Source organism: Mustela nigripes, chromosome 6 (genome assembly GCF_022355385.1).
Source record: "Mustela nigripes isolate SB6536 chromosome 6, MUSNIG.SB6536, whole genome shotgun sequence".
Classification (NCBI taxonomy): Eukaryota; Metazoa; Chordata; class Mammalia; order Carnivora; family Mustelidae; genus Mustela; species Mustela nigripes.
Window position 1 is genome coordinate 60,736,132 of NC_081562.1, and position 25,230 is coordinate 60,761,361.

At 32.8% G+C, this 25,230-nt stretch overlaps 1 protein-coding gene across 1 annotated transcript in view; it reads left to right on the forward strand.

The window, feature by feature from the left end:
* The first annotated feature begins 282 nt into the window (after window positions 1-282).
* Window positions 283-25,230, forward strand: part of PIK3C2G (phosphatidylinositol-4-phosphate 3-kinase catalytic subunit type 2 gamma) — a 325,900-nt gene continuing 300,952 nt past the window's right edge. The window contains exons 1-4 of the mRNA XM_059404484.1: window positions 283-960; window positions 5,725-5,807; window positions 9,233-9,390; window positions 14,349-14,463. Coding sequence (XP_059260467.1) covers window positions 283-960; window positions 5,725-5,807; window positions 9,233-9,390; window positions 14,349-14,463 — 1,034 coding nt within the window. The remainder of the gene's footprint in view (window positions 961-5,724; window positions 5,808-9,232; window positions 9,391-14,348; window positions 14,464-25,230) is intronic.

Genomic DNA, 25,230 nt, shown 5'->3' on the forward strand with positions numbered 1-25,230 from the left:
CACATATATAAAGTCAATATTCGCCCAAGAGACTTTAATGTTGTGAGCCCTGATGGAGTTTCAGATTATCCATGAATCTTTTCATTTGCTAAGGAGAAGCTTCAAAACTATTGTTTATATGTATTCATTGTATTTATTTTTTGCAAGTTCTTTTATTTCTAATTAATTGAAGAATCTTTGTTTCTTTTTGTGCTTTCTCTAGGAAAATTCCTCTCCTCTTTTATAATATCATCAGGTAGACATCTGAGCAGAATCAACACTCTCAATTACATAAAAAAAACAATGGCATATTATTGGAAAACAGATCTAAATACCAGTGAATCACATCAAGAGCAGCATGAGCACCAAGAATTTCACTCCGTAGATCAGTTCCTTTTCCCTAGCCAAGTCAGTCTGGGGTTTGATCAGCTAGTAAGTGAGATCAGTAATAAAATTCCACTCTGTCAGACTGAAATGGAAGAAAACACTGTTTTTGTACCGAGTGCACCAAGCGGGAACTCAAGAAAGTATTCATTAGATGAAACACACCAAATACCTTCGAATGAATTCACTTCTAAAAGCTCAGAACACTCTTGTCACCAGGTTAGGAAAATACCGGTAATTGGTTTTAGGAGCTCTGTGCTACCAAAACCTGAAAACATGAACAAAGGAACCTCTTCGGGAAACCCCATAGGAAAATATCATGGCGCTGATGATTACAGGTTCAATATTTTAGCTTCATCATCTACTAGTCTGGATAAAATTAATTCACAGAGAGAATCAGAAAATGAAAATCACAACTACCACATAGGATTTGAAAGCAGCATCCCTTCTATGTATCCATCCTTCTCATCTGACTTCATGCCAAAAGAAGATAATAAAAGATGTAGAAATATGGACATTGTAGAACGTTCTCTGATGCCTTTTGAAGGGTCTTCTTTACCCAGGACCTGGGAAAATACATGGCCAAAGAATAGAAAGGTATGTATCATTTATGTTGACCTAAAAAAAAAAAAAAAAAAAAAAAAGAATCTGAAAGAATCATTCAGTAATGCATTGGATTAATTTGGTGATGAGGGTCACTCATCTTGAACAGGAAAATGTATTAATATTATTTGTGTAAAAAATAATTTATTATTCACAAATTCTGCATTCCTAAAGTAAGGATTTTTTTCTGAAGAAAGAAAAATATAAATTTTATATCATTTTTAAAGTTCCAGTTTGGTCACAACTAAATAAAATGTTATAGCCCTTACATTTTATTGGATAAAAATATAATTGGAGGTATTGATGAAAGTACTTTTGATTCTTATTGTGTTATTATGCACACACAGAAACATACATACATCTCATTAGATTTATATTTTGAGTCATATTGTCATAAATTAAAACTTTATGTCAGTATGGTAGGAAAAATGTCCTTTTGCCCAGAGTCTCCTAAATTACACTGTTGGCAGGCATCTTCTACTGGGATTATTCCAAGAGTAGGAAATTATGCAATCATTGTGCAATTCATCCTTATGGTTTCATCAGTAGTTCTCCAATCATTTAAGTCACCATAGAGTTTTTTGTATAATATTTGAGTATTTCTCTGCTTACACTGAGTCTAGACACAAGTGAAACTGGAAGTAAACAGTGGGGGAAAAAAAAAGAAAAGAAAAGAAAAAGAAACATTATTGCAGCTACAATTTCCAGGGTGAAGCAAAAGGATTCCTCATTTATTCAATAACTATCATATTCTTAAAATGAACATGATATACTAAGCATAATGAATGCAAAGAAAAGACATGATATTTGATTCCAAAAATAGCATATTGCTCAAATTAACTTGTCAACAAATAATGTCAACAGAGTAAAATAACAGATAGAATGAGTCCATAGGAGAAGAAATACCTAATTCTGTCTGAAGCATATGCAAAGGAGGTAGCAACTCAACTCATCTGAATTAAAAGTGATTTTAGAGACACCTCTTTCTAATCAGGGCAGAATAACAAGCACTAAACTCCTGATTTCAGGCACTGAACACAAGGCAGTACAGGACCTCACCCTAGAAGGGAAACACCAATGTGTTGCATGATCATCCTCATTTCTGCTTTGGGGCAGGATAGTAGAGCCCCATTTGAGCAGCAGTATCACTACTCTTGAGAGTTGTGTTCCAGAGCAGAATACATTTCCAGCTATGCAATGGGTGGGAATCAGAAATTTGCATGGCAGTTGCTGTAGATTTTTGGCCAAGGGATTGTGTTCACTACACACAAGTGTAAGTTACACTGTGCAGAAGTTCTAACCTAGCAACCTAGTACTTTAGGCATTCAATTGAGATTACCCAAAGCTATCCCTTAAAAGTATAAAACAACTTTAGAGTGAAGGCTGCACCTACCAAAATAGAAGTACCCTAGCAAAAAATAAAATAAAGGCTGAAGAGATCAAAGGATCTAACTGCCTACCAGAGAAAAATTATATATTTTCAGAACAGGACAACACAATTTACAATGTGTCATCTATGTTGGACATGTAATAATAATAAGTGCACAGATATGTAATGAAGCAATAAATTTTCTCTCCAAATCAAGAAAATAACCCAGTGATTTTACAAAGAGATTCTGACACAGTCCAGATGTTGAAATTAACAGAATGAGACTTTAAGGTGGTTATAAAAGAATGTTGAACCAGATGAAGTAAAAGGTGGACATAATGAGTAGACCAATGAAGAATCTCAAAAGAAAGTTAGAAACTACAAAAAATAAAACAAAATAAAGACTATGAAAATCTAGTACTGAAAATATAATACCTGAAATGAAAAATCACCCAGTGATTACAGATCTAAAAAGTTCAACAATTCCCAAACAGAATAAATACAAAGACAGTCAGATGTAAGACAAATCATATTCAAACATCTGTGAACAAAATGTAAAGAGAAAATCATAAAAGAGAGCAGCAAGGGAAAACAGATTTCACACAGTGGAACAACAATCTGAATTAAAGCAAGTTTCTATCAGAAACGATAGAAATCAGACAACAATGGAGTGACATTTTAAAAGATATATATCTATACCTATATTTTATATGTGTGTGTGTGTGCATCTACATACAGATACATACAGATACACACACACATATCTATATACTTTTGTATCCATTGAGTATACATTTCAAAACTTGAAATAGATACTAAACAAATGTTGAGAGAAATTAGCTAACATGCACACAGAAATACTAAAGTGTTTTGGATGCAAGCAAAATGATACCAGATGGAATCTAGAAATGAACAAAGTGGGATGCCTGGATGGCTCAGTCAGTTAAGTGTCTGCCTTTGGCTCAGGTCATGGTCCCAGAGTCTTGGGATCAAGTCCTGCATTGGGCTCCTTGCTCAGTGGGGAGCCTGCTTCTCCCTCAGCCCTGTCTGCCTGCCATTCCCCCTGCTTGTGTACTCTCTCTCTAACAAATAAAATCTTAAAAAAAAGAAAAAAGAAATGAACAAAGAGCATTACAAATGGTAAATATATGAGTAACTATGAAAACAAACTTTTAAATTAATTTTGATAGTCGTTTAAACCAAAACAATAGCATTTTATTGAGTTATTTTACATATGTGTCAATAGATGAAAAATATATGACAAGAACAGCATAAAGGATGGAAGAAGTAAATGTTATTTGCTCTTGTGAATTCTTACATTATAAATGCAGTGGTACAGTATTAACTCTAAGTACACTGTGATATGTTAAGGATGCCTATTGTCATTTCTAAGCTAAGACAGCCACTGGAAAAATAAAACTGAGAAGGAAAACCAAAAATCCAACAAAGGAATACATGAAATGAGAAAAAAAAAAAAAAAAACAAACGAAAAACAGGGAAGGAAAAATAGAAAGATAAAATAGAATAGAAACAAATAGAAACAATAATGAGTACGGCAGTCTCAAATCCAACAATATTCATAAGTATACTAAATATAAATAGAATAAACATTTCAAATAAAAAGGGGAAATTGACAAACTAGATTAAAAAAAGAAAGATTTAACTACTATCTATAAGAGACAAACTCAAGAAAAGCAAAAATAAGTTGAAAGTAAAAGAAATAAAAAGATATGATATTCAATCAGCAAACAAGATGATTATTAACAGCAGAAGAAGTACAGTTCAAAGCAGAGTATTATTAGTATTAGTATTATTATCATTTCATAATGATGACATGGTCAATCAGGAAGACAATATAAATTTAAACATGTTATGTACCTAATAAAAGCTTCAATGCACACAAAGCAAAAATTACTTCTTTTAAAGTTAATCATACACCTACTTCTGACTGAGCCATTTATGGATTTGTTATGCCCAAGTTTTCACATCTGAGAGACCACCAAGGAGCCAAGCACCGATGCAATCACATGAGAGTTTATTTGAAGCTTAAGCTTGGGCCCAAGTATAACCGGCAGAGTGGAGTAGGGACTTGGACCCCGATCTTAGTTAAGGCAGAGGTATTTATGGGTTCCTGTTAAAAAGCAGGGTGAAGATTCCTGGAACCAAAGCAGGGTGGGGGCATCTGGAACTAAAACAGGGTGGGGCTTACTAAAGCAAAGTAGGGGAAAGTTCAGCCCTTGGGCACAGGGGTCTGAGATGGCTGCCAGAGCTAAGATGGTTGTACTTATGCTAAAGCTAAACCTGAGATGGGATGGCCTTAATTTTCTTGGCCTCCACAGATTTATTCATAAATAAAACACAGGTCCATACAAATATTCGTATATGAAAATTAATAGTTTTCTTTATTAAAAACTACAAACTACCCAAATACCCATCCACAGGAAGATGGATAAACAAATTATGAAATCGTCATCAATAGAATAGTACTCACGGCAATAAAAAATGAATTATTGATGTGCAGTAACACAGATGAATTTAAAAACATCTATCATTTAAGTGAAAGAAACCAGAAAGAAAGGGCACATATACTTCATCTGTGATGTTAGCCATCTGAATAACCGTAGTTACCAAATGGATGTACAGTTTGACAGAAGGACATTTGAGGGCACTTTCTAATGTGATGGAGATACTCTATATTTTTATTGTGATATTGATAGTACGGTTATATACATTCCTCAAACTTAAATTACATATTTAAGATTTATACATTTTCTATATATATTACTTCACTTAAAAAATCCAAAAAAATAAAAATAAAAAAACAGAATGAATTGAAGGGATGCAATGAGATGCCCCAAACTGTGCCTCTTTGGCATAAAGATTATTTCAAGTTAAAAGTAATAAATCCCCAGCAGATACTGGAAAAACTCCCCACTTCCTCGGTAACTGCTTGAATTTAGGTAGAAAAGGAGACCCTGTACAGGAAGGGAGCTAATAACAGAGACTCTCCTTTACCTAAGGAATTTACCCACATAATAGGGCAACCTTTCTTTTCAAACATCTTTCCCCTTCTTGCTAATGGCTTTCCTCCCCTTTGTGTTCTCGGGCCCTTCCCCCTCTCCCTAGCTCTAATAAGCCTCCAGTTGCCTCATTGTTTTTGTAATCTCTGTCTGTGTGGAGTCCCCATACACAGGCCTGTGAAATTTGATTTTGTCCTGTTAGTCTGTCTCCTGTCAATCTGATTCTAAGTCCAGCTAGGAGGACCGTAGGGAAGACGAAGGCCTTCCTTCCTTGACAGAATCTTTAAAACAAAACAAAATTAAAATTGTAGATTGTATTAATGTTTTCTCCACACCAAACTATATTAATTTAACAGTTTTTGTTTTAAGCTGACAGGTTATTCTCTTCAGCTAGTTGAAGTACCTCAAGGCAGTAATAAGACTCTGGCCTCCTTCTGTGACAAAGTAAAAAAGTGAGTGTTGCTATTTCATTAAACTTTGAAATTTGTCTATTTTAATAAATTTGTCTATTTTAATAAATTTGTCTATTTTAATTTAACATCACCAAACTGATTAATTTTGAATCTAAAATATTAAAGGTTTTTTTTTTTTAGAATTTTTAACATAATGAAAAATATAAATTTTTGACAAATTAGTTCATTAACTTCTGGTATTGTTTTTGTTGTTTTTAGTCAAATAATTTTATTCTCTTAAAAATTCAATTAAAGATAAATGTTTCATAATTTCAGACCTGCCCTTGCTATTTGTTGATTATTTAGTTTGCAGTGAATTATTTTCTCATTTAATGACACAACTGATTGACTTCTCTGGTTATGTCACAAAATAGCATAGATTTATGCTTCTTACCTGGGATATACTATTTTAAATGGTGAGAGTGCCCTCCTCTTAATAATTTAATCTCACCTTGAATGAACTGCCAAAATAAATGAGCAAGTGCATGGGTGTTTGTCCATTGAAAAACAATCTGTTCACTAGGGGATATTATAAAAACATCACTGATCCTCTTTTTGCTCATTTAAAATGAACTTATAATTATAGATGCCTTCTTTAAGACTAACTTCTCATTTTCAGTTAAAATTTATATAGTGCCATCTCTTCTTTTGCTAAGGTTCCCAAATTTTTTGAAAAATTAATGCATTTACATTTTGTTCTCTTGATTTCTAACTATTTACAGTTGTTTAAAAAACAATAAATATACATATAAATGAACTATAACTTATTTATCAGCTATAGCAGTTTACTACTAAATCATTTGGGATTAATCATTAATTTAAAAGGCTATTTGAAAGACCAATAAATAGCCCGTGTATGAGAGATATTTAAATGTAGAACAGAAAAGCAAGGTCTCTGCCTTAAAAAACTTGTAACCCTATTGGAAGAATTGAAAGGCACACAGATAAAAAACAAAAAATGAAAAACAAAACCAAGGAACTCAAATCCATGAAAATATTTAATTTTTAATTAATGTCTCACTCTTGTTCACAGATAAAAACTAAAATGACTCTTTGGACTCCTATATTAGGATCTTTAAAGTTATCAATATTGATTCTTTAAAGAATAAACTATTCACTGTCCCAAACTGACAAGCATTGCCAGGAATTTGACACTTTAAATATGTGATGTGATCATTTCTACCCTCTAAGCATGAGGAATAGCTCTCTTAATATCACAAGATATCATACAGTATAAATCCATTGACAAAACACTTGTGATTTTTCCCATTAATTTTTTAACACAATGTAATATTCTTAGACGAATCTTCTTGTGGATGCAGTAGTGATAGAAAATGCTTTATGTAATGGTTTGTCAGTAGCTCATAGTATATTTCCTGAATTCTTAAATGTAATTTTTCTCAATGGCTCCTTTCAAAGTAGCTATGAAAATTAAAACAGACAACCAAACAATAATAAACTTTATAGAGTAGTGAAAGGAAAATATAGGTTAATATTCACACACACTTATCTTGGTTTTCAATAGTCTTCTTTGATGTATACTCACATATAAAATAATTAAATTTATAGATACAATAAATATTTTGTAAAAAAACACACTATTCATTCAACAGCAACTATTTTTGGAGGATCTGTGTACTAGGTAATGTCTAAGGCTCTTTATTCAAAAGATCAAACTGAGTTTGAAAGCCAAATTTCCTAAAAGGGTCACAACAGAATGGATTTATGTATCTGGTTTCATCTGTTTTTTGTGTTGTTGTTGTTGTTTAATATTTAAATAACCATACCTAAAAGTGTTATTGATATTCCTGTTATACACCCTTTAAAGAAGCCGTATAATTTGTTGGATTTGGTTTCTTGCTGTGATACATTTTTAAGCCACATCTTTCAAGGAATGTGTCATATTTTTGCAAAAATAACCACCACCAACAACAATAAAATGGCATAGCATATTAAAAGTTTTGAACACAGTAGACACTCAACAAAGTTTTAGGAGAGAATAGGTCATTAATGTGCATTTTAGATTTAATTTCCCAAAACAGTAGAATTCTTAAATCACATATGCATAGAGTAGGATCCTATCACATGGTGAATGCTTACTCATAAAGCCCCTCAAACAGAACTGGAGTCTAGACCTTCACCTTAGGTGTAACAAAGAAGAGTGGCCCATATCTTTATCCTAAACAATGGGTTCTCAACCTGAAGCTTCAGAGTAGCAGCAGTAACGGCTGATGTAAAGATTCCTCCATAAATCTACAGAATCGGCAAAGATGGGACTCAGAAAATAAGGATCCTGATGCATGCCATGAATGTTTTCATTTGTCAGGCCCCTCAAGGAGGGCATGTTTCTGTGTAATTGAAAGGCAGAGATTAAGCTATTTTAGTGAGCATGACACTACTTTAATGCTGCACAAATAGAATGAATGCCAAGGATGTAATTCATATTGATACATCACATAGAATGCATAGTATACCTTCTATACACAGAATGTATAACTTTCTCTGTGGGAACAGCACTACAAAATTTAGATGTCTGCATAATTAATAACAATAACAACCCCCTATGATTTCATATTCATCATCAAAGGTATTTTAAACATCTAAATTGCTAATAAGTTTATGTTATATTCTATGTGTGGGCAATAACATGGATCAACAAGGATTCAGCTATAATACTATATAATGATAATTATACATCCTATGGGTGGGTATATGCTTCTACCAAAATCTTTTGCATGCTTTTTCACTTTTAATCCTTGCAATAAACCTTTGAAGTAGATATAGATATCCTCATTTGTACAAATAAAGAAACTGGTCAAATAACTTCCCTCCTACCGTTAAAACTACTAAATGGAAGAGTCAGGATTCAAGCTCAAGGCTTCTGGCTCCAAGGATAAACTATTTTGCAATTCTCTGACTCATCTGAGCAGTAGAGAATTGTTCAGTGTGTACAAATGACTTCTGGGTTAAACTGCTTATGTAAAATCCAGAGATTTGTGTAAAATCCAAAAATTTACAGCCAAGAATGGTATTTACCCATTGGGCACAAGATAATTATTTTTAAAAATCCTTAAATCAAAATGAGTGACTTCTAGCTTGAGAAGTTATCGAAAACCTAGGGGAGGCATTCAGGCTTCTGAAGTAATGTCAATGAAGGAAGTAATCATTGTTCAGAGTGAATTTTCATGCCTAATGAATGACAATGTATTCTTAATTGCTTCAAATGAGATGCTCCTGGGGAAATCTAAAGAATGGTCCTTTACAGTTGTTTTGGTATAATTGCAATCTTTACCAATCTGGCCTTGCTAACAGCACTACAGCACAAATCATCTGCTAATTTTCATATTTTAAATCTTCTATAGCAATACTGTGCATAAAGTTTCTTATAATCATCTCCTAAGTATTATTTTCCATATATTTTTCAGAATAAGAGGAACATATCATGCAGCTGACATTAATTCCAACTCAGGGAAGATCTGGAGCACGACTACAGCATTTCCCTATCAGCTTTTTTCTAATACTAAGTTTAATATAAGTATTTGTATTGATAACTCAACGCAAGTACTTCATTTTATGCCATATGGTAAGCAACCTTGCAAATAAGTATAAAAATGCCCATAAAGCTGGTATAGGCTGCATAGCCTTGAGTCCACAGACTGAAAGCATTAAAAGAAGCATTATCAAATGCTAATATTTTGCCCTGAAGTAGAGTTAAGAGGAAAACAGCTGGAAACCTTTTGTTAACATTTGTTTAGCTATTGTTTTTAAGACTCTCTGCACATAGCTCACACCCCAGGACACTTTACCTTCCTGCTATAAAATAGTTGATGGCAAGTAGAACAAATTTTTAACATATTAAAAACAAAACCTAAATTTCAAAAAGATTATAGATAAAGCATATGAATGAATATGAATGATATATATATGAAAATGGAAATATTGCCCATTAGAAACAACTACGTCATTCAAATGTGAATAAATTATGACATAAAACAGACATAAAAACATAGTGTTTATTCCCATAGCCTTCTGCATGATGAGCAGATAGATCCTTTGAATCAGTCTCTGGGGATTGATCCTGGAATCTGGAAAATGCATGTTATCAAACTGATCAGATGCTTCTTATTTTTACTACATTTTTAGAATCTCTTTAAAGTTGTTTATTATTTTATTTCACTGTTATTGTCAACTATTTTGTAAAACAATAATAGTTCTTCAAACATTAGTTGCTACTAAATGAGTTTCTGCCTATGAATTTTTTCTTGACAAATAATGATCCAACAAATATTTCCTTTCATCGATTGTTATTAATATAATTACTATTTTGCTTTTTTTCTTTCTTACTCTAGTCATGATTCTGAGTTAGTACAGATGGCTACAACCATAACAAAGTTATGCTGGAATATTTAGTTAGGACCATCTGGTTTGAAACTAACAAAAACCAACTCCTGCTGCCTTAAGAAGAAAAAACATTCTTAAGGAATATAGAAATTTCTTACAGAATTTAAGAGTAAGAATTCAGCAGATTCAGGAAAGTACTAAAGGCACAGATGAATAAGCAGTTCAAAATTCCTATATGTATCTCACCTCATCTCTTCAATATTACTGCTTCTCAGATTTCCCTTGTTTTCTGCTGACTCATTTCCCTTGCTTTTCCAGAACACATGAAAAGCCTAGCTCTCAAGCTTAAATGCTATTTGGCCAGCTACCTAAAGAAAATTCTATCTCTCTATTAGATCTAATTCCAAATTTCTAAAAGCCGGATTCTGATTGCCCAGACAGAATCAGTGGGGTTAAACCCTGAGCTAATCACAGTCTGTGTCATCTTGGCCTCAGTTGCTGGAGAAGAGCGAATAACTGTGAACTAGGGAGACCACTTCTCTTCTTCCAGTTTACAATATTTAATTTCCAGCATCTCTCTCGCGCGTGTGTGCGCTCTCTCTCTCTCTCTCTCTCTCTGGATATTCTTTTGTTGAATGCGGCAAGTTGGAGGTCATATTTTTACAAGAAGTTTCAGGAAAGTGATTAGGTCATTGTGTCAGTGTTAGAGATGTGTAGTCTTAAAGAGGATGTCTGTACTGTCAGTGATGTTAAAAATGTTTGTAAGAAGGAGAAAGGGGAGGTGGAGTAAGGGGTGAAGTATAGAGGAAGAAGGACAAAGCAGAGGAGAAAGGACATATTCATGAAAACTCAAAGCAGCATATGCCACTGTTGGGAGGAAAACCTTTCCTCTATCCACTTGTATTTGAAAGGGAGTGGACGTGGTGGCTGTGACTTAGCTGACAATAGACAGATTAGTAGGAGAAAATGCAAAGTTATCTACACATGCATGCAGGGATTACTTGCTGAATACCCAGAAGGAAAGGTTTATATACCAATTTAATGTCAAAGTGTGTATGTTTGTGTACAGCGTGTGTCATTTGGAGCTTCAGTAGGAAAACAGGAACTATATATATATAGTTATATAATATAACTATATATACCATGTTAAATTATTATTATAGTTATATTATATAACTATATAACTATAGTTATAGTTATTATAGTTATAGTTATATATGTTATATATATATAACTATATAGAAATATATATATATATATATATTTTTTTTTTTTTTTGCTAGTGGATAGGCAGTCTGTCTCCTTCCTGGAATTTGCAGGAAGTTCCCTCAGAAGAAAGTTAATGGAAACTGTATTTTAGGGAGTCTCTGCTTTAGTCAGACAAAGTTCAGATAAGATTTCAAATGTTTTCACTTTGAAATACTCTTTATGCCAAAACTGTCTTCCTTTCACACTTATTGTTTTACTAGTAAATACAGATGTGCTATAAAGAACAAAATAGTGTATCTTAAGAGTATATCAAGAATGACTTCAATAAAAGGTAGAAGCTGTTCCTAGAAACTTAGGGAATAATGAAAGCTAAATAAATAAAGAGGGGGAGATTTATATAAGGCATTTTCATCCCAAGAGAATACTGTTTCCTGAAGAGTGAAGAAATGGAATCCTTTAGAGAAGTAGGTGTTTTGAGCAAAGAATTCTGTGTTCCATAATCTTCAATTAACACTTCAATGAAGATGATTCCCTTGTCTTTATTAGTACAGAATTACTCTAGAGTGTCTTTCTTTTCAGATTTAGATGATTCATGGTTAGAACTGTATTAGGAGGCCATTTGTGACCTGCATAGTGTTGGGTGTAGAAGTTTGCAAAGATTAGAGTGATTGAGAACAGTCTGCAGAAGTTATCTACTTTTTAAAGAAGTCTGACAGTAATGGGAAGGCTAAAAAGATACTATCTTAATGGAATGAAATGGATGAGGAGAGATTTTATGAGAAGATTAAACAAACATATTTTAAGAAAAAACAAAACCATGTAGTAGTGGAGGATACTGAATGTATAAAAGGGGATTTAATTGATGGAAATAGAAGTTAGTACAGGAAAAATAAGAGATTAAAAAGTAAGAGATAGTAAAAAGCAATGATACTTATATTTTAAAAGGAGGGTAAGGAGGCAGAGGGTGATGTGCAAAAAATCAAATTTAATACACAGGGCACTTAATGAAAGAATCTCAAATGGGCATTCTCCTCTTCAATATGGTAGGCAATAATAGGGTTAACAGATTGAGAAGGACTGCAAAAAGTGGAAGAGTAAAAGAAACTGGGAAAAGTATTCTATTAGCTGCCAAAGTGAAGGTACAAGTATAAAATCTACTTAAAAGAAGCCAGAGTACTTGTTGGCTTACACTCAAGAGAAGTTTAATTTACAGATACTTCATGGTTGATTTCAAGGACAAAGATGATAATTTGAGGTTTAGGTAGGTCTAATTTAAATAATGAAACATTCGAAGTGTAACATGAAACAAATAGTAGGAGATAAGTAATAGTAGAAATGGATTATGGAGTCTACCACACAGAGTGGAGAGAAGATAGTAGTGAAATAATGAATTCATGCATGCCCCGTATAGCACGGGGGATGCAGTCTGGAAACAGGAGAGCCAAATTAATTAAAATGAACTGATGTCTCTGAAGATATTTTCCTGCATCATTACAGCAATATTCTCCCCTCCTTGTCAGGGTCCTTACAGTCATGATTTTCGTATTTTTTCATATTTTCTTCTAGATTCCATCATAGCATTTCAATCATTATTTCCAAGCAACAGAGTGTTTAAGATACTCTCTACCATGTTAAAGCATTTCCACAATCTCTAATTCCATGATGATCTTTACTATTTGTTTCTCTGATCATTTCTTAGAAAATACCTTGATCTACCATGAAACCCACATTTAAAATCCAGCTTTATCCACCCCCTTCCCTGGACTTTTCTGTGGCTGATCCAGCTATGTCAGTTGCACTACATTTTGTTAGCCAGTTTGTGTTAAAAACCTTTTCCTCCAAACAAAAAGCTATGGAAGAAAAAGAAGTTACAGCAAAGTAAACACATAATTGCAAACTAAACACAACTCAGATGAATATAATTGAGTGTTTGCAGTATGCTGTTCAGATTCCCACTGGGTAGGGGTCATTAGTACAGTCTGTTTGCGCGTGCTTCATTGATTGAGACCATGAGATCACCCTCAAAGCATGGATATGTGTGTGTGTGTGTGTGTGTGTGTGTGTGTGTGTATAAATAATTTTTACCTGTTATCATTTATGGTAATAAATGAGCCCTGTACTATTTGTCATTTATAATTAAGAAAATATTGCATAGGCAAATATAACTTGTAACAAGTCAGTATGGTCTGGCCACTATTAAATGGCATGTATATGTAAGAGTTTAGTGGGGAGATTATGGAACATAAAGGCACAGGACTTTACATCTTGAGCTCCAGAGAAGGTAGAGAAAAAAAAACACATGTTCATCAAAGTTATTATAAGGCTGTCCACGATGGAAACTTGAGTAATTCCCACATGGGAAGGGAAGAACAGTAAGTTGTGGAGATGCAGAATCATTAAGAATACAGGCTTTGGAATCTGACAGGTTAGACACTCCCCGCATCTCCTAAGTCTCTATGAGTAACCATAGTAGAATACTTATTTTTTTAAAGATTTTATTTATTTATTTGAGAGAGAGATAGGTAGAGAGAGAGAATAGACGTGAGTGGGGGAGGGGCAATGGGACAAGCAGACTCCCTGCTGAGCAAGGAGCCCAATACAGGGCTTGATCTCAGGACCCAAGAGATCACCATCTGAGCTGAAGTCAGACCTTTAACGGATTGAGCCACCCAACTGCCCTCACAGTAGAATACTTTCTATGCAGAGTCACAGTGTATTAAGGTTTTAACATAAGGAATATAATACCTAGGTCTGTCAGTAATATGAAGACAGACTGATTAAAGAAAATGCAAACAACTGTTTTTCAAAAGTATCTCCAAATATAACCAGACTAATAAAAGAGATGCATCTCATTTTCATACCGCTTGATGGAGCTAGACAGTTACAATAGTTCAAAATATATGTATCTTTTTTTTGGTGCTCAGAACCTTTTTCTCAGCCAATATATGATAAGCTCTTATTAACTTTTTTATTATTCATCTTTGTTTTTAGCTAATTATCTTGTCAAAGACCTAATTGCAGAGATTCTACATTTTTGTACAAATGACCAGTTATTCCCCAAAGATCATCTTCTAAGTATATGTGGCTATGAAGAATTTTTGCAGAAGTAAGTATCTTATTAAGGTAAAATCTGATTATTGTTATAACCTATGCTAAGGCACACTTCATTTTTTTCTTTTAAACATACTTTGTACAAACACTATACTCTCATAACCAACATAATCACATCAACTCTGCCCTTTTTAAGGTGAATTCAAAATTTTATAACTCATAGCAATAGTCTCATTCTTGGTTTTATTTTGTATTTTGTATTTATGGCAACATGTTTTTAAGTGACCTGTGACCAGGAGGGTGATATTCTTAGGAAATGGAAATTTCAGTTTTGCAACCAAGAAAGTCCTAAGCCAAACAAGTCACTGTAGTAAAGCTTATTAGAACTGATGACAATTTTTTAAAAGTAACACGTTATTTTGCAGTGAGTAATTTTTGATTTGAAATAATAGTATACTGATTAAATACTGATTTTTAAAAATCACAGAGGGCTTGAGTATGAGCACAATAACATTTTCATAAAACAGTAACCTTCATTTCTTTAGTCAGGCAGCTCTTGTAACAATTGAAGTCTGTTCTTATGTAGGTCAATTGCAAATACTTATTTGATAGAAAACTCACCTTCTTTTATTATATCACAATTATGGCTATTCTGAAATTCATTAAAGATCAACCTTGAAAATATAATACAATTTTAAGAAAGGAGATATTTCTCTGCTTGTACTGCAGTTATTCTAGAGAGTAAAGTAATCAATAAAGTGGATTGTCATTTACATTTTTCCTTTGTGTTTCCACAAGTGTCTAAAGAATGACAGTAGTCTCATGGAAGTAAAAGTGTATTTCTTTTCAGATACTCATTGTCACTGTCATTATTATTCCATCATAAATGTACATGAAAATTTGATGAATTTAACAATATTATCAGGGACGCCTGGGTGGCTCAGTTGGTTAAGCAGCTGCCTTCGGCTCAGGTCATGATCCCAGCGTCCTGGGATTGAGTCCCACATCGGGCTCCTTGCTCAGCGGGGAGCCTGCTTCTCCCTCTGCCTCTGCCTGCCATTCTGTCTGCCTGTGCTCACTCTCTCCCCCTCTCTCTCTCTGATAAATAAATAAAAATCTTTAAAAAAAATATATTTAACAATATTATCAGCAAATCCAGACCTTCACTGTGCAATGTTAACTGTAAGTGGCTTTTAAGGCTGATTATTTCCTTTTTTGTAATTCCAGTTATAACAAAATAATAATAAAGATTTATATGAAATCACAGATGTTTTGTTGTACTGAACTCACAGATACTTCCCTTCTCTCTTACCTGTTTGAACCTATGAACACACTCAATGACTAGGCTGCTACCTTCTTCCAACATACGGTTTTTGAGAGTATATCCAAAGAGCAAGGAGAAATACTTGAGAAATGTAACCTTATACTGAATGCTCATTAAAATTCATCCTCTGAAATTATATCTCCAAATATACAACTGGATTTTGGCTAATGTCAAACATTAAATACAAAGAATAAGAAACATTATCACATTTATGTATCTAGTGTTGTCAGTAGGAAGCATCATCCCATAAGCAAAAGTGTTAAAGAAACAGAAATTTATAAGACTATAATGTGAACAAATTTATAATGGACCTTGTCTTACTTGCTGTTTCAAATGTGTAAGTCATCCATAATTAGCTCAATTGTTGAAATGTATATCTCATTTTGCTCTTTTTTTTGTTAATATGAACATAATAGATTTCTAAAATATTTCAAAGTAATTCGTTTCTAACAAAATATCATTTACCTCGGTTTTTGTTAAGATAGTAAAGTTACAAGTATAAATTAATTATACTCATTTTTCCCTACTGGAATTGGAAAGATATGTATATGTCAGGGATTTACTTACTATTTAAGATTAACATCCTACCTGTTTGGTATGATTCTTTAAAATAAGCAAAAAATTCACTATCATTCTTTCTAACATCTAAATCATTTAGATTTTTTTTTTTGTTTGTTTATTCCCTTGCAACTGTCTACAAATATATGTCCTAGGGGCCCCTGGGTGACTCAGCTGGTTAAGCATCTGACTCTTGATTTTGCCTCAGGTCATGATCTCAGGGTTGTTAGATAGAGCCCTACATTGGGCTCCACACTGGGTGTGAAGCCTGCTTAAAATTCTCTCCTCTCTACTCTCTCCATCCAACCCCACTCTCTCTCTCAAAAAAAAAAAAAAAAAGATAGTAATAATAATATTAATAAAAAGCAAAAATGTTCTTAAATACTTGGAAATCTTTATAACGTTCTCTGGAGGGAACACAGGTACCACATAATAAAGTTAATAAGGTAATGGGTAATAATTTAGACTCTAATAGTTGTAGTACTACTCTTCATCTGGAGTATTTGACTAGCTTTGATTGTAATAATAATAACCATTTAGCAAATGCTCATTATTTGGTTACCTCATATTGGGTAGACTCCTAAGTCTTATGATATTATCAATATGATAGATACTGTAATTAACCCTGTTTTACAGACAGGAAGTCTGAGGCTTTGCTTAAGATCACACAGCTAGGAAGGTGGGAGAATGAAGCTGAACTCAAACCTGGGTTTGGCTGCTTGCCCTGGGTATGAACTACAAAACAACAGTACAAAACCTCTTGAAGGATATACAAGAAATAGCAAATAGGTTCTTCATGCTGGAGTACTGGTGAAAAATATATGTAGTTTCTTTAGTCTGTAGGAATGGGGTACAAAGATTGTATTAGTCAACACCTATTGAAAACCACACACATATAAGACATTTGGCTGATCATTTGAGAACACAAAGATAAGTTAGACATAACCTTTGCTCTTTCCCTTGCCTAAAAATTCATAAAGCCCTAAAGTCACTTCTTATAAAGCCCTATCATGTGGGCAGTATTAGCATTATTACATAGCTAATGCTTATAGATCACAGAGGGACTGACAGCAAGAGTATGGAAAAAGTGCAAAGAAAAGTCAATAATAAACTTGTGTTTAAAGTATAAATACTGAGGAAAAAACCAGTACTATGTGATCAAATGTTAATGGCCTTAAAATATATAAAATACACTTTTTGTTTTTAAAAAAATATTATCAAGGAAAAACAGGCTAGGAATGTGAATAGCATGGGGAAGCCTGGGGTGGTTCAGTCAGTTAAGTGTTTGCCTTCAGCTCAGGTCATGATCCCAGGGTCCCAGGATCTAGCTCCACATCATGCTCCCTGCTCAGCTGAGATCTGCTTCTCCCTCCCCCTCTGCTACTGCCCCTACTTGTGCTCTCTCTCTCTCCGTCGAATAAGTGAATAAAATCTTAAAAAAAAAAAAAAGAATTTGAATAGCATGAATAGAAATTCAGTTGACAAGAAATTATTTAATTTAATCTAATAACATCCATTTAAAACAATGAAATAACACTTTTTCCCATCAGATTATTAAATTACTTATGATGAAATTCAGTTGAAAATGGACAATATGTAAACATCTGCTAGAAATATAAACTGATATAGCACAAATGAGCTGTAGGATTATATTTTAGTAATCTTTAATTCCAAATGTAGAAATATTACTAAGCCTTTACTAATCTTTTAGTAGTAGACTAATAGTAATAGTAATAGACTCCTTGAGCTCCTGTAAAGTGTAGGTCTAAGAAAACTAAAAATATTATGTGGTTGTTCAGATACAGTGAACTGAAAAGTAGAGAAACATTCTCTCTCCCCCGTCCCAGCAAAAAACCATTATTATTTTTGTGGGATGATGTAGAAATTTTTTTTTCATTTTAAGTTCTCCTTATGTTATCAGAACTATGCTTTTCAATTTGTTCTGCATTATGAAGATAGAGATAAATTATATTTAGTTGCTACTTTTGCAATTTCTCATCTATTTTAGACTAAAGGAAAATCCTTAAAATGTAAACTCCTTGGTTTCTTCCAGTCGCTATATTTGTCTGTCAAAATAGTCACAATAAGTAACTAACTACCTCATGAACCAAGTATTGAGGAAGTAGCTATGACATTTCGTTGTCGCAATTAAAATGTCAATGATATGCTTTCTCATAACTTTGTTAATAGTATATTTATGACGCTCTAGTACTCCTTCATTTTGCTATTTCACTGAACTCACCTGTCTTTAGAGGCCCAGGGTTATTATTAACCTAATAATTTTGAAAATATGAAGAAAAAATTTACACACTTTTCCAAAACATTACATTGAACAAAACTGAAATTAATCAACAAAGCAATTAAGATGCTATGTATATTTTGTAACCTATCATAAAATTAAGAAAGATGACTTTCTTAGGAAGTCCAAATCCCTTTTTTATAAGTCAACTGTATTATTATGGCAACTCATTTATAACATTCATCCTAATTTAGCATTTCAGACTTTTTCTGTAAATTAAAATACTCCATTTTCTCTCTCTCCCCGTCTTTCCCCCTTTTTCCCTCTGTCTCTCTCTCTACTACTCTTGTTTTGGCCCTTCCTCTCCCTGTTCAGTGTTTCCATAAATATAGGAACTCACTTTAATAACATGTCTCCATAACTTTTCTCAAAAATGAGTAGGTTTCTGACCTCTTACACTCAGATATCATGTATTTACCAGATATGTCAATTATATCAAATAGTTTTATTAGCTACAGTATTCTCCTCCAAAACTGCTTTCTTTATGCATGGTTTTAAATAATATGAACAAAGAAAAAATTAAAGAATTAGGACAGAAACTATCAATTTTCTCATTGGCTCAAGATAGCTTAATACAAAATGGTCCACACTATAAAGTATGGAATACAAAAACTGCAAATTAGACTCTGAATAAACTAGAGAAGTAATAGAAAAATAAAAGGTATCTTGTACATTCAATAAATATTAACATCTTCCATCATGTTCCTGGTCTGTAGGCCCTAAATTAAGTACCACAGCAGGAAATATCCTTGGTAATTTAGTTTCCTCTTTTCCCATGAGCTTATCCAGTAGACAGACCCCATTAGGCTAATACAGTGGTAGGCTTAAGGACAGGACTTACTACTACCTCTTTTCTTCCCTGTTAGATGTAGTACAGATATAGACCCCAAACTGTGAGGGATGCCTGGGTGGCTCTGTCGGTTAAGTGCCTGCCTTTGGCTCAGGTCATGATCCCAGGTCTTGGGATCGAGTTCAGCATCAGGCTACTTGCTTGGTGGGGAAGTCTGCTTCTCCTTCTGCCTGACGCTACCCCTACTAGTGCTCTCTTTCTCTCTCTGACAAATAAATAAAATCTTAAAAACAACAACAACAAAAACAAACCCCGAAGTGTGCCTGGGTATGCTGTCGTTCCAGGGAATAACAAGACTTGTACCTTCACCTTCTCTTGTAACTATCTCACACGAGATTTTTCTTTGTCAATATATTTATAATATATGAAATATAATGTTACTTCACAACTGTACCCCTTAGTATCTAGCCCAGCATTTACTGGGGGTGCAGGTTTTTCTGATTCTTATTCTTAACCTATGTAATTTAAGTAATTTCTTCCCTCAAAAGTCTTGTGTTTTACGTTCTAATTCAGCTTCAAAACAATGTTTCTTAGGTGCTGTGTGAAATGATACAATTTACTACACTTAAAAGCTTTTTGTTGAATAAATCATGACTGCACTGTCAGCAGCAAACCACAAGTGATGCATAAGAAACCAAAAAGTCTTTCTTGATAAATTTTGCTTGGGTCAATTGTTTACAGTTATGACCAGGTGTTATATCTTTGATTTAAAGGAAATAATGAAACTAAACTGTTTTTTATGATTTAATTGACTTTTGTCAAGGAATGCTAGAACCCAGAGTGCTAAAAAATATAAAAAGAAAAAAGAAAAACAAAACCTACTGTAATTAAAAATCTTACTTTGAAATTGTCATATATATTTTTAAATCTAAATTTAAAAGGAAGTATCTTTCTCTTTATTCATCAGCAGCATTGACTAATTTGATCTTGCTATCTATTTGGGAGTCCCTTTTCTCTCTTCTGACCTTCCCTAATAGAGAAAATGTTGAATAACCTTTGATTAGAGTGAGAAAGTCCTCTTTGAAAATTAAATCTAATTAGAATTTTTAAATAATCTTCTTTATAAAAACCTACTATTTAAAAAAAACTAGCTAATCTCATGACAATTTGTATTAATTTATTCTTTAAACATTTGATTATAAATTGTAATTGTTTTATTCAAAGTAGTCAGACTATTAAATACCAGTAAGGAAACTTATATAGAATTGAAGCTATATAAAGTAAACTTAATATATAAGGATTATACTCATTAGCAGTAAAAACTGGGTTGTATATATTCCTGGGGCGGGGGGGAATGAGTGTCTTTCTTCTTAATAAAATTAAGGATTCCATTTAGCAAGCTTGAACAAACTGATTATTTTCAGCACACATGGAATAAATAGCCCAAGATTATCAATATTATAATCAACTCTTTTTGGCTTTTTTGACTTAATTTTGTCAAATAAATAGCTGAAGGTATTTTTCTCTTTTACGTAACTTCACTCTTCCCCCTTAGAAATCACAAAATCATGTCAGAGAATTAGAAAAAAAAAGTCATAACTTTGAGAACTCTCACATATAATAATAGAAGTTGCATTCTAGTAATAAATCATTCATTAAAATATCTCGAGTTTCTTCAAATCAGTTATTAGATCTCCTTCAGAGTACTTTACCTAACATTTAAAAATTAATTTTGGCTTCTATCTTTAATAGTTATCTAAAATAACAATAATACATATTTGGTTTCAACCAATAATTCTATACTAGAACAAATGTCCTAATATAAGAATACTCTTTATACAACTTCATTTGAAAGCAATTCCCCAAAGAAAGTGCTTGTAAAGGTTGTTTGCTATTAAAAGCTATAGTTAAGAATTACAGCGTATTTCAGACCGAAGTTTTCTAAAAAGCTTTGTCATGTTTATATACGCATTATTAACCAACAGACTTGAGTCTTTTCATCAAGTTTTTATAAAAGTTTTATCAAGTTTTTATAAAAATAAAAACCTGTTGCATTATTTTTCCAAGAAGACAAAGCAAATCAGAACTAAACAGAGGTATATAATTTAATTTCATTATACCTAAAACTATAATAATCAATAGGCAGCTATCAAGTTATTTTTATAACTCAAAAACATTTACTTCTAAAAGCTAAGAAATAAAAATCACACTCTTACCCCCCACCAATTCTGAATCAAATTAAGTTACATTTTTCTTAAAGTAAAGGAATTAGCTAGACAATATGTGAATTGTGTAGTATTTCAAATAAGCCAGTATTATCTTATGAGGCCTACATGCATTATTTTAAATTTAGTTCTTAAATGTTTTGTACTAATAAAGTCTAAAGAATGTTTATCCTCTGGAGGTTTGTGAGAAAATAATGAAACCTTGAAATGGGTTAAGAACTGTATTTTTTTTCTTCAGTTGGTGACTGTATTACAAACTTTGCACAACATACCTCCGAAATAACTCCCTGGAGTTTAGTGCACATTTTTGTAAAGGACACAAAGTTCCAAATTCACTGATAGGTTTCCTCCTTACTTACTTTCTATCTTCTTTAACTTTTTTTATTTACATTGTTGTGCAGTTATTTGTCTTTTGTAAATGCACAGCTTTAAAGAAGGCATTACAAACTTGAAAGGTGTTATAAAACATTTCCTCTAGATTTAAAAAAATGGAATTTTAAAAAGTATGTGTACTATATATGTAAAGAAATACAACCACATTCAAGTGAAGAGGCATGAGGGATAGTTGCCCTTTTACAAGCTGGAGGGAATTCTTAAGAAAAAAAATGGGGCATCGGAAAAGAAAAGTTTCGATCTCTTAGGTGCAATTCTCTCTCAAATTGTAGATACTGGTATCAATTTATGTCCCATAGAGAGTCCCTATTCAAAACCATGACCCCTGTCTGCTAACCACCCTCGCTGTGAGCCCTAGTGTTAGAATTTAACCTACGCTTGTCTTTAAATCATGAAGTTTAACCTGTCCTGTTTATGGTTTCCCTGAAAGCAAAATAACAATAAAATTGAGGAGCACTGATTGAGGAAAACAGTGTACCACCGATCTTTATCTATGCTGAGGAGCAACAAGTAACACTTAAAGCATAAATCCAGGGTGTTTTTGTTAGTTATGAAACTTACTAAAATTAAGGATCATGATAGAATTAACATCATCAACATTTTTAAGTGTCAAATATAAAAGGAATAGTGTGTTTACAGAATACACATACATAAGTATTTAAAAATATTCTCTAGAGGGCTACAGTATTATTAATATTTTAGCATTTTCTTATATTCACTTTACATCTCTTAGTCAACCTAAGTATTAACAGGCAGCTTAATTGCTGAATTTCCTTAAAGAAAGATAAAGATCTTTAATAGCTCTCAGCAATCCTGGCTTTCAATAAAATCAAATGGACATACTTTTTTTTCTATATAGGACTATAATATCTCAAAATGCATCTCTGTGAGTACTTCTTACATTTAAGAATGGAGAATATTTAAACCTAACTAGATTAGCTTATTAAAAAAAAGGATATGTATTTATTCCAATAATAGAATAATGTTTAAACGTGAGTTTACAAGGAGAGCCTAGCCTGATGGGAATCAATATTTGTGGGTCCAACATTATTTAGGATGTCTTTTTTTGCCCATAAGATAAATTTTAAGTACGTACATATCATTTTTTGGTGTTAAGGTCATTAATCTCTTTATACAAACATACTGCTATAGAAATACTTAAAAATAATGTGAGCTACTTATGAATAGGAAATAGGGGTAATTACGTGCAAGGATTCAGCTCTTTGGTGTTTATCTTAAATGGCAGGTATACTCATAACAGTTCCCAAGATAGTAGCTAACAACACGTAGCTGGAATCAAAGATTTGCTGAGGGAATAAATAAAAGGATGTGCAGAATTTTGATTTATGAGAAAAAACCTAAACTTTTCATTGTATCATAAAGATTCAGTTCATTTAACAGTCTAAGATTTTTTCACATATGGTTAAATAAAACTACTAAGAACCCATATTTGAAATGTTACCAGATTCAGAAAAACATCTTCTGTATATAATCTGAAGTAGATAATTCCAATATTCACACACACACAAAAAACATAGTAATACCTAATGTGGCCTTTTCTCTTAGTTCTCATATAGTATTTTCTTATATTATCCATCTTAGCAGTGATGTTTGTTTTTCTTTCTTTTGGTATGGTAGGCTTTCTTCCTATCTTTTCTGATACCTAGAGTCAACAAACACTTATTGATTTTTCCTTAGTCCATTTACTCATTAAATTCTATATATCAACCTTCTTTCTATTCTTTAATGCTTTGTTTTCTTTTTCTCTCTTCTCTTTCATCTGGCTCTGTCCAATGGAAATGTAATGTGGGCCACATAATTATTTTAAGTTTTCTACTAGCCACTTTAAAAAACATATAAAAAGAAACTGATAGAAATAAATTTTAATATAATATTTTATTTATTTAACTCAAATATTTTCTTTAACCAAAATAATATCATTTCAACATGTAATCAAAATTTTTAAAATATTGATATGTTTTATATTCCCTTTCTGTGCTAAATCTTCAAAATTCAGTATGTATGTATTTTTATGCTTCGAGCACATCTTAATTCAGACTAGTGACATTTTGAGTGTTCAATAGCCACATGAGTCTAATGTTACTATATTAGGTAGTATAGCCCTAGATCATCATAAGCAAATTGACCAAAATGGTGGTCTTGCCAAGCAGAGTGATGGCAGAGTGGTGAATAGTAGTTTATAGCTCTTAAAAAGCATTATGGTTATTAGAGACAATGTAACATCAGACATTTCATTTAAGTGACAATTCTAGCACAGTAATAGTTTTTGTTACTGCTAACATACATAAACATGACTTAGTACTTTAAATATGATATCTGAAAAAATGAGGTACTGAGTACAATCTCAAAATAACGTGTTCTGTAACATAAATTAACGTACCCATAGAAGTCTCCTTAATACATGTAAAACATTCTGGTATACTAATGTTTTGTTCCACTAAAAAGAGTAGCTAAAAGCAAAGTACACAGGAAGCTGCTGAGGGTGACAGTATTGTACACACTGACCAGAGACCATTCACCAACATGCATTTTTTTTCAACTCAGACTCCAGCTCTGTCTTGAAAATGCTTACTGCAGAATTCCACAATTTTGTGCATTTTGCTCTTGCCTCTGTATTTAGAAGCAACAAAGGTTTCTTCCATCCTCTTCCATCCCAAATAAGGCTTTTCTGAAAGCCAACTCTTTATCTACTATGATATTTCTTTATATTTCTTAAAGATTCTTTAAAGATTTTTTTAAATTCTTAAAATTTTTATTGTATTTAAATTCAACTAATTAAATTATGGTGCATTATTAGTATCAGAGGTAGAGTTCAGTGATTAATCAGTTGTATATAACACCCAGTGCTCATTACATCAAATGTCCCCTTTAATGTCCATCACCCAGTTACCCTATCCCCTCACCCATCTCCCCTCCAGCAACCCTCAGTTTGCTTCCTATAGTGAAGAGTCTCTTATGGTTTGTCTGCCTCTCTGATTTTGTCTTATTTTATTTTTACCTCCCTTCCCTCATGATCCTCTGTTTAGTTACTTAAATTCTGCATAATTGGAATCATATGATAATTGTCTTTCTCTGATTGACTTATTTCTCTTAGCATAATACTCTCTAGTTCCATCCATGTCTTTGCAAATGGTAAGATTTCATTTTTTGATGGGGGAGTAATATTCATATATATATACATACATACATACCACATCTTCCTTTTCCATTCA